The sequence below is a fragment of the Mustela lutreola genome, chromosome 8 (genome assembly GCF_030435805.1).
Source record: "Mustela lutreola isolate mMusLut2 chromosome 8, mMusLut2.pri, whole genome shotgun sequence".
Taxonomy (NCBI): Eukaryota; Metazoa; Chordata; class Mammalia; order Carnivora; family Mustelidae; genus Mustela; species Mustela lutreola.
Genome location: NC_081297.1, coordinates 92267880 through 92278535, shown reverse-complemented (window position 1 = coordinate 92278535; position 10656 = coordinate 92267880). Strand labels below are relative to the sequence as shown.

At 40.5% G+C, this 10656-nt stretch overlaps 1 protein-coding gene across 1 annotated transcript in view; it reads left to right on the top strand.

Annotated features, from left to right (window-relative positions):
• Positions 1-2395: 2395 nt before the first annotated feature.
• Positions 2396-10656, top strand: part of DERA (deoxyribose-phosphate aldolase) — a 116495-nt gene continuing 108234 nt past the window's right edge. Inside the window, exon 1 of the mRNA XM_059185956.1 lies at positions 2396-2557. Within this exon, the coding sequence (XP_059041939.1) occupies positions 2527-2557 (31 nt within the window). The 5' untranslated portion in view covers positions 2396-2526. The remainder of the gene's footprint in view (positions 2558-10656) is intronic.

Sequence of the window (10656 nt, the reverse complement as noted above, 5' to 3'; positions counted from 1 at the left end):
TGAAAATCCAGACTAGGGGAGAACATTTCTTTAGTAGCTTCCTATGTTTTACATCAGGATTAATATTTTGAAACAAAAGTGATTCCTGTTGGGTTGCCATATAAGTTAGTGTACCTGTTGACTCTTATACTAGGGGGATTGCTAAGGAAAAAAAAAATGCTGGAGCAAAACCATTCTCAGGTGGTTTAGCTCTTCTTTCTTTACAAGAATGCATGCACAATTGCCAGTGGGTAGAGTGCCACCTAGACCAGTTGAGAATCAGCAGAGTTCCTGAAGGCACAAAGGAGGCATCTAGCAAATTCACCTGTGGAAACAAGGCCAGAGCCTCTAAATGATAGCTAATGAACAGTAATAATATTTTACAGCTTAAGTCACTTTGTATAATAAGAGAATAGAACATCAAAATATCTCTAATAACCCAATGAAGGTAAGATATTACCCATTTTATATACAGAGAACCTGACTTTCAGAGGTTAAATGGCTGGTCTAATGAGTTTGGCTTCCACAAGATAGTGGGAACAGCACTGTATGGTCTGTAGGGTTATATTGCCTGGATTTTAAACCACTCTCTAGAACTTAGACTAATTTCTCTGAGCTTTAGTTTCTTTCTGTAAAAGGAGATGGTAGGTCTCACACATAGATTTTCTTTTGAAATACCTAACAGAGTTTTTGAAACACTGATAATTAGTGTAAGAACTTAACTTGTAGGAAGCACTTAGTATTATATATTTATTGTATCAATGATTGTCTAACTTTGAGATTTTGGGACCAATCAAAGAAAAAAAGGAATAGATCAGTGTAAGAATGGTTTGCTTCTAATCTTGGCAAGTGAGGTGGTTAACATATTTTTTTTTCCTACTACCACAGTCTTCATAAGAGAAAAGATTTTTAAAAATCCAAGTTGGTAGTAAAAGAGCTAGTTTCAGAAATAAAGAACTGTTACTTAAATTGAATAAATTTAGCTTCTATAAAAGATTCAATATAATTCTTTTTTTTTTTTTAAAGATTTATTTATTTATTTATTTGACAGAGAGAGATCACAAGTAGGCAGAGAGGCAGGAAGAGAGGCAGGCAGAGAGAGAGGAGGAAGCAGGCTCCCTGCCGAGCAGAGAGCCCGATGTGGGACTCCATCTCAGGACCCTGAGATCATGACCTGAGCTGAAGGCAGCGGCTTAACCCACTGAGCCACCCAGGCGCCCCAGATTCAATATAATTCTTACTACCTTATTTCACTGTGAGGTAGGAGTGAGATACTCTCTAAGTGTCCTTCCAGTTCTGAAGTATGTCAGTTCTGACATTCATACTTTTGCCTAGTTCTACACCTTCCCTCTTTTGACTTAGAAAAACTGGTTATAATCCATAGTCCAAGTTAGTATTTACCTAAGGAATCTGTGCATGCTTTAAGAAATCATAGGCAAATGGAATTGGACTAGATAAAACTTAACCACTGTAAGAAAAATAGCCCAGCTAGAAATATGCAATCGTTCATCTAACAAATACACACCTGTGACTACTGTGGGGCAATGACTCCACCAGATTGTGAGTAGAGATGAGTCGACTAGTAGTCTGTGTTGAGTGACTCAAGACAATTTTAACCTTCTGGTTGCAGAAAAGTTAGGCTGAAAAAAATGTTAGTATCACAGATTCAGAAGTTAGAGCTCCAGAAGTTAGAGCTCCAAGGTCATTTCATAGAGATTAGGAAAGTGAAGCTTAGAAAGGTAATGGATGTGCCCAGTGTCCCACTTAATTACTATCAGTACTATGCTGAGAAACCTGACATCTCGCGCCTGGGTGTTCGCCCCCGCCCCGGGCTACCGCTGCCAAGCAACAGAACTGCTGCTCCTGTCTAGGTTGGAAGTCAGGTGTGCTCTGGGCCTTTGCTCACTGGCCGCCCTTACTCTGCTGCCCTTCAGGTATGGGGCTGCAGAGCTCTGCACTTGGACAGTAATTGGGAGGGATCATCTCCCCTCTTGTTATTTAATCTCACACTATAAAGCTTCTAAACGTATTTATTCAGTGCATTTGGCACCTCAAACATTTTAAAACGGGTTTTGAGGGGCACCTGGGGGTGTCTGAGTTAAAGCCTCTGCCTTCGGCTCAGCTCAAGATCCCAGGGTCCTGGAATCTTGCCCCGCATCGGGCTCTCTGCTCAGTAGTGAACATGCTTCACCCCCCGCCCTCTGCCTGCCTCTGCCTACTTGTGATCTCTGTCAAGTAAATAAATAAAATCTTGAAAAAAACAAAAACGAAACGGGTTTTGGTAGCATTATTTCGGGAGCCAGTGCTCGAGCCCCGCAGCTGGGGGCAGAGGACAGGAGAGGGGCGGCAGGACCACCCCGCAGGGCCGCGGACCGAGGTCGCACCGGAGGTCGAACGTGGGAACCGAGGTCGGACGTGGAGACCGAGGTCCACGGCCCTGCCCCTAGAGGGAGCGGGGCGGGGCGAGCGCAGCGACGCCGAGAGGCGGGCGGGAAGCAGGAAGGGCTGGGCGGAGAGGAGCCGGCGACTGCTGCAGCGGCCCGCACCATGTCCGCGCGCAACCGGGGCACGGAGCTGGGTAAGGGCCCCGCGGGTCGTCCCCGCCCGTCTCCCTCGCCTCCCGCCGCCGCCGCCGTCCGCCGCTCGCGGGGCTCGCCGCCGCCCGGTGCCCTGGGGTCCGCTGCCGGGGGGTGCTCGCCCTGGCGGGAAGCGGCGGCGCCGGGTCGGTCCGCCCCCACCCGGAGCAAAGGCCGGTCCGCCGAGACTTAGGAACTCTTGTGCACATTGGCACCCAGGCCTGGTGTGGTGAGCGGAAGACCTAGGAAAGGATTCGACTTCTTGGTTTCCAGCTTAAGTCGTTCACCTTCTAGCTCCCTGGTTGCAAAGAACAAACTCCAAAAACAAACCCCCAAAACCCTCGAACCCCAAAACAAACAAAAAACCCCAACCCAAATAAAACAAGATAAAAACCTTCTTCACCCGCTCAGTGGAACCCCTGTGCGATTTAATGCTGGATTTCCGTAATTTTACCGCAGCCGTACCCCTAAAACGTCCGTGCTGGTGGAAAAGTTGTCAGATCACTGTGCGGTATAACTCACTGTAAACTGTGTATGATTTTAGAAGTACAGAGATTTGTGAAGACGCCTGAATTATTTCATTATTTTTCATTTTACTGATATTATCAAGTATGACTGGCAAGAAAAATTTAGTTCTGATTTCCTAAAATGTAAAAACTTTGTAATTCAAACAGACCCACAATCAGAGCCAAAGGTTAAGGCTCTCAGTTTAAGTATTACAGCTAGGATATCTGTATCCTGGATCATTTTAGCTGTGTGACTTTGGGCAAATTACTTGAATCACTCTGTGCTTAAAGTTCTTTTTTTTTTTTTTTTAAGATTTTATTTATTTATTTGACAGAGATCACAAGTAGGCAGAGAGGCAGGCAGAGAGAGGAGGAAGCAGGCTCCCTGCTGAGCAGAGAGCCTGATGTGGGACTCGATCTCAGGACTCTGAGATCATGACCTGAGCCGAAGGCAGTGGCTTAACCCACTGAGCCACCCAGGCGCCCTTGTGCTTAAAGTTCTTAATCTGTAAAATGGTTGTACTTCTAAGGGCGATTTGGAGATCAAATGAAAGGATTTAAAGTGTTTGGTACTTTGTGGGTAACTAGGAAGAGTTAATAATAGTATGGTATAGAATTCTGGTTTTAGGCTTGATTTTCAGAAAATTAGTTATGATTCTATATAATACATACAAGGCACTTTTTTTCCCTTTGAAAGTGACTATCCTGATGAAATCCTCTACACTTCAAGAGGTAGTCCAGTACTTTCGTTAAATGGTGACCATGTGTCTTTATAAATACACTTGATTTCTTCACCAAATTGATTCTCCTTTAGTCATTGCCCTTTAGCAGATTATGTTTTAAATTCTAGTTGTATCCCTGAAATGTGAACTTTGGTAATAAATGAGTATTCCCTAGATTAGGAGGTCCAGAAAGATAGTGAATGGGGTACAGGAATTGAGTGTAGGTCTTACCTTGGTATTTTCAGGGAGATGGCTCTCTAACTTTGTACAGATTGAGGACACTCCACTTTTTCCAAAATTTAGACATTTGTTTATTGTTTTTCAAGAAATACAATTGAAGCCATTTTTACTTTCTTTTTAAATTTTTTATTATTTATTTATTTTTTAAAAGGATTTATTTATTTGACAGACAGAGATCAGTTAAGCAGAGAGGCAGGCAGAGAGAGAGGAGGAAGCAGGCTCCCCACTGAGCAGAGAGCCCGATGCAGGGCTCGATTCCAGGACCCTGAGATCATGACCTGAGCCGAAGGCAGAGGCTTAACCCACTGAGCCACTCAGGCGCCTCCATTTTTACTTTCTTTTTTTTAATTGGCATAATCGACACATGACATTTTGCTTTCTTTATTAGAATTAGCATCATATCCCTACATTTGTTAAAGTAGCAGTAAAGATAAAAAACAATTGCTATATAGAATAATAGTAAATTTGATTTTTATGTAACTATTTAAAGGATCATAGTTTTGTTTTATTCTTTTTGTTTAAATAAAATCATAAATTTCAAAGATTTTTTTCCTTCTCTGGTATTAATCATTAATCCAGACAGAGGTTTAGCCTAAAATGTAAAATAAGTTATTTGAATTATTTATGTACTGGTGAAAAAAATCATTCAGTATTAATTTATGCAGTATATTAACTGATGCCTTTTATAATTTTCTAATTAAAAGTCTTTTTGAATAAACACGGTCACTGCTTTTTTAAAGAAATTAACTTGTATTCCCTTGTTACAAAAGGAATTCATGTTTATTGTAAAAATGTTAGAAAATACAGTTAGCACAAAAAGACTAATATTATTACTAATCCAATCAGTTATTTATATTTTAGTGTATATAGTTCTAGTTAATAGTTAATAGTAAATAGACTTTTAAAAAATAAATAGGCTCATTTGAGACTGAACCTCATCCTCATGTTAAGACCCTTTAGGGAAAACGTTCTTTTATCATGGCATGTTGATATGTGAAAGAAAACAAATCCTCTAACTTTAATGTTAATTTTTATGTCCGTGTTTAGTGATCCGTGCTGTCTGCTTAAGGTGTTTTATACTTAAAACATTCTTTTCTGATTTTCTCCAACTCAAGCATAAGCTAAAAAGCCTTTTTCTTTGGGCAGTGTTTGCCTTAAGTGGATAAGTGACAGCTGTATCCTCATAAAAGCTTAATCAGTTTGGAGTCAGAAGGGGGAAAAACCCCCTAAATCTGGGCCTGGTATTGAGTAGCCTATGGCTCTGGCCAAGCTACTTGATTTGTTTCCAAGTAGGTCAGTGGTTGTCAAAGCTTGCTTCCTGGACTAGCAGCATTGACAGTGTATGAGAGCATATTAGAAATGTAAATTCTCAGGCCCTGTTGAGATCTTAATGAATCGGAAGTTCTGGGGTGGGGTTGGGCCTTCTGAGTATTGATCAGTCCTCTGAGGGGTTCTGAAGCACACCGAAGTTTGAGAACCACTAGCTTAATGATCTCATGGTGCTATGGAACGCTTCCTGCCCTATGTATTCTATTAAAATGGACCTATGTTCTTTATTTTCCTAGGCACCTCCAGAGTTTTGCCTAAAGTGTAGCTACAGCATAGGCAGTGATCTTTCTTTTTGCTCACTGACGTGTCTCAGGCACCTAGAATAGTGTCCACCACACCAGAGGCCCTCAAAATGTCTGTTGAATGAACAAATGAATTTAGAACTACTCCTTGCTTAGGAGAACTGCGGCATCCACCTAGACCTTCTGGGTAGGCAGGTGCTGGTGGATGGACACCTTCCTCTTTTCTGAATATTATTGAAATTTAAATTTGTTACTTTTGTGTCAAGAGGCTTATGAAGGATGTTGACTATGTGGCTTCCTTTCAAATGTGATTTTCTTTGGAGGCATCTGGAGAATGGGGCTATTGTATTAGGTGACTTCTAAGGATCTCCCTACTCGGTATCTGTATATCTGTAAGCTCTTGTGTACAGAAAGAAGAATTTCAAAGTTCTCTGAAAAACAATTACAAAAAAAGTAATTTCAAGCTGAATTTTAGTTTGGAGGCATAGAGACAATTCTCTGGCTTTCCTGTATAGCATTAACAAGAGATGGGTTTAGACATATGTCCTCAATTGGAATGACCAGGGACCATGATGCCTGAGGAATATGAAGATTCTTTTACTCTGTGGAGGTACCCTCTGTTGTGCAGGTCAGAACAAACAGAAAGGGTAGCTTATTTGTTTAAAACACAAATAAAGGAGGGGCGCCTGGGTGGCTCAGTGGGTTAGGCCGCTGCCTTCGGCTCGGGTCATGATCTCGGGGTCCTGGGATCGAGTCCCGCATCGGGCTCTCTGCTCAGCGGGGAGCCTGCTTCCTCCTCTCTCTCTCTGCCTGCCTCTCTGCCTACTTGTGATCTCTGTCTGTCAAATAAATAAATAAAATCTTTAAAAAAAAAAAAAAAAAACACAAATAAAGGAGATTAGCCTTGGCTAGTTACCAAACCAAGAACCACGATGGATTTTGTATTTTATGAAGCATATTTATTCATTCAAAAAGTAGATATAGAGTACCCGTTGTGGCCTGGGTAGTATTACCTTGGATACAAAATGGACAAGGATTGTTCCTGCTTTCACAGACCTGGCTCTGATTCAGGGGCTGGGCATCATGCCAGAGCTACAATTAAAATGATTGCAAATGTGATAAGCAGTTATTTTTCATTTATTTTTGTCTAAGAAATCAGATAGATATGCCTAAACTGTACCTTAAATGGGTGTGATAACCGAGTGTTCTGTCTTCTTACATTTTAACTTTTACTTTCCCTTGAGAAACTTAGATAAGAACCAAGAATATAGGGAGCTCATTTTTGCCCCTCCTGCTAAAGTATAACTTTGATGTAGAATGTAGATTTTGGTAATAGTGATTTTTTTCCACTGCAAAGTTATCTTTGAACAATTTTTAAAAAAATATTTGGAATGAAATTTTAAATCTTAAAGTTAGGCCAAGCACTGGATGCTTGAGAATAATTCTTTAACATCGGCCATATGCCAGACATTGTGCCTAGATGCTAGGTACAAAGATAGTAGTTAATATAGAGTTCCAGCTATGTGCCCGGGCCTTGTGTTAATACATTTTTTTGTTATCTCAATTACTCATCACAACAGCCCTGTGAAGATTCTATTATGATGCCCTTTTTACAGATGGGCAAACTGAGGCACAGAGGGTTTTAAGTAACTTGCCAAAAACCAGTTAGGCAGAGCTTAGGCAGTGCTGATGCCCCAGAGCCAGAATTCAAACCCAGGTGGTTTGGTGCTGATGCTGCCTGCTTCACCACCGCATGTGGTCTCTGGGTGCTAGCTGGGGGCACTCAATCTGTAATATAAGAGAAGGCAAGTCAACAGCTGGTGACTCTCTTAGGTTTTGCCTGTGTCTTTTCTTAAAATAAGTCACATCTTTTTTTTTTTTTTCCCTTAACCTTTTTCTTTCTTTCTTCTTTTTGTCCTTTTTTAAAAAAGTAAACTCTGTGCCCATTGTGGGGCTTGAACTCATGATGCCAAGATGAAGACTCAAGTGCTGTACAACTGAGCCCACCAGTTGCCCACCCACCCCACCCCAGTAATCCACATCTTAACCACTGCGATTTGTTTCAGAGAAGATGAAGTTTATCTTCAGAGAGAATGGAAATATCCAGTCTTTGGCATGTTAGGAGAGTAGGTTTACATGTTACTGAGTAAGAAATTTTCTGGGATGACATGTTAAAACCAGCCTTTCTCTGGGAACTTTTTTTTCTTTTTTTTTTTAAGATTTATTTATTCATTTGAGAGAGAGAGCAAGAGAGAGAGAGCTGGGGAAGGGGCAGAGGGAAAGAATCTCAGATTCCCCGCTGACCATGGAGCCCAAGGTGGGGCTTGATCCCACGACCCATGATACAAAGACATGAGTTGAAACCAAGAGTTGGATGCTCAACCAACTGTTGCACCCAGGTGCTCCTGGGAATTCTTTATGTAGATATGCTGATGAGCTTCAGGGCATCATGGGGTGAGGACCTGGTAGTAATTACCAAGTGATCAGAGTAAAGGGGTTTTAGGTTTTTTTTTTTTTTTTTTTAATTTTATTCCTTTATTTGACAGAGAGAGAGACCACAAGGAAGCAGAGAGGCAAGCAGAGAGAGAGAGAGAAGCAGGCTCCCTGCTGAGCAGAGAGCCCGATGCAGGGGCTCAATCCCAGGACCCTGAGACCATGACCCGAGCCAAAGGCAGAGGCTTAACCCACTGAGCCCCCCAGGCGCCCCAGGGGTTTTAGGTTTTTTAGTTTCTTTTCCTTGTCTCTGTATTTTTATAAAACTCCAGCTCTCTTTAGGTGTACCTTGGCTTGCTGGGTTTAAGAACCAGTCCTGTCTCTTGATGTCATCTTGAGATTAAAAAAAAATAAGAAGGAAAGAAAATAAATACTGAGAATTTGGGGCATCTGGATAGCTCAGTCGGTTAAGCATCTGCCCTCAGCTCCAGTCATGATCCCAAGGTCCTGGGACCCAGTCCCACTTCTGGCTTCTGCTCAGCGAGGAGTCCACTTCTCCCTCTCCCTCTGCTGCTCCCCTTGCTTATGCTTGCTTGCTCTTTCTCTCTCTCTCTGTCAAATTAATACAATCTTAAAAAAAAATACCGAAAATTTGTAATTATTTTATTTTGTTGATTTGAGATGAATTTTGTTCATTTTGTTTTTTGGATTTCTGAGACCTCTGTAGTTTCCTGAGAACTGAAGTCTCTTCAGTTGTAAACAAGGCAAACAGTTTAAGGCATCTATAGATTTTAGGGGAGAAATGGCATAAATCACCCTTGAAGAATTCCATTTAGCTAGTTAGTGAGACGGAAGGGTGTTAAAATCTGTCTTTGAGTTACAGAAGCTAATCCCTGCTTAAAAACAGTAGGGTAGTATATTCTTTATTAGATGGCATGTGAAAATTTAGCTGTAGCTCAGGTTAAGTAAGAACAGATTTAAAAATTTATAGCTTTCTGCAGAGAGTGGCCCAAGTGGAATTAACCTGTGATTTTTTTAACATTAAAATTGATTTGTACAATATTTTAAGTTGGTGTGAATTTTATATCTGAATTCAGTTACTTTTTCTCCTTAATACTTAATATATGTATATATTTTTTAGGTTTAATAGGGTAATTTTCCAAACATTTTCTCTTTTAATTCCGGTAATCCTTTGTGGAAAAGTATTAATTATCTCATTGATGAGAAAACTAAAGCACTGAGAGCTTAAGTAAGTTGTTTAATGTTTCATAGTAAGAGTTGAGGTCATGATTCAAATCCAGAACTTCTGGTTGAAAGTTCTTTGTACCATAGCTACGTGTGTGTGTGGGGGGGGGCACTTGTACGCACACATGTGCATGTATGCGTATGCACGTGTTCACAGTATTCTAGGTGCTAGGAAAGAAAGATAACATGAAAGTAATTATTTTTATGTAATTATGATATTGGTAATGATGAATGTACTATCCCATTAAATATGGAATATAAACCAGAATAACAGAAAAAATATTTTTTTTTGCTATACTTTCTTCTTTTAACTTTAAAACAGCCGCAAACTTTTAGGAAAGTTGTAAGGATAGTAGAAAGATCTTTTTCCTCTGAACCATTTGAGAAAAATGGCCGACTGACATGATGTGTCACTACTTCTGAATGTTTGAGTATTTCATCAAGGATCTGTTTCTAAATGGCTACAACGGCATCGCAGCCATTAAAATGAGAACATTAACATTGCTGCATTATTACCATCCAGTCCGTGAATTTCATTCAAGTGTAGCCAGTTGTTCAAATAATGTACTTTATTAAAAAAAAAAAATCCAGCTCAGAATCACATGTTGCCTTTGTCTTTTGTCTTTAGTCGTCTTCAGTAAGGAATCATTCGTCTTCGATTGACTTGAAGGGTCTTCATACTTTTGCAATCTATAGGCCAGTTACTTTGTAGGATGTTCCTCAGTTTCTGTCTGCATTGTTTTTTCGTGGTTAGATGTAGGTTATGCATTTTTGGTAGGAATATCACAGAACAGATCTGTGTTCTTCTTGTTGCATTCTCTTAGGTAAGCACACGATTTTGATTTGTCTCATTGTGGGTGATGCTCATTTTGATCACTCGGTTAAGGTGGTATCTGCTAGCCTTCCCACAGTCAAGTTCGTTTTTAACCTTTGTGATTAATATGTATTTTGTGGGGGTGTAATTTTTCTTGTTGTTCTTTTTTATCCGATGGAGGGCTTCAACTTATAACCCTGAGATCAAGACCTTAGCTGAGATCAAGAGTTAACTTGCTGAGCCACTGAGGCTCCCCTGTGGGGTGATGCTTTGCAACTATTTAAATATCCTATCTCTGCAAACTTCTAATTTGTTTATGTTTGCTTGTTTATATTAGTATGTATTTGAGGTTTTTGGATCTTCCCAATGGGTCATAATTGTTACTGTTATTATTTAATATTCAGATTGTTTCCGATTTTGGTAATGGGAGCCCCGTCAGCCTGGCGTCTCTCTTCTTTTTGACATGACCATTACTTTTTTTTTTTTAAAGATTTTATTTATTTATTTGACAGAGAGAGAGAGATCACAAGTAGGCAGAGAGGCAGGCAGAGAGAGAGGGGGAAGCAGGCT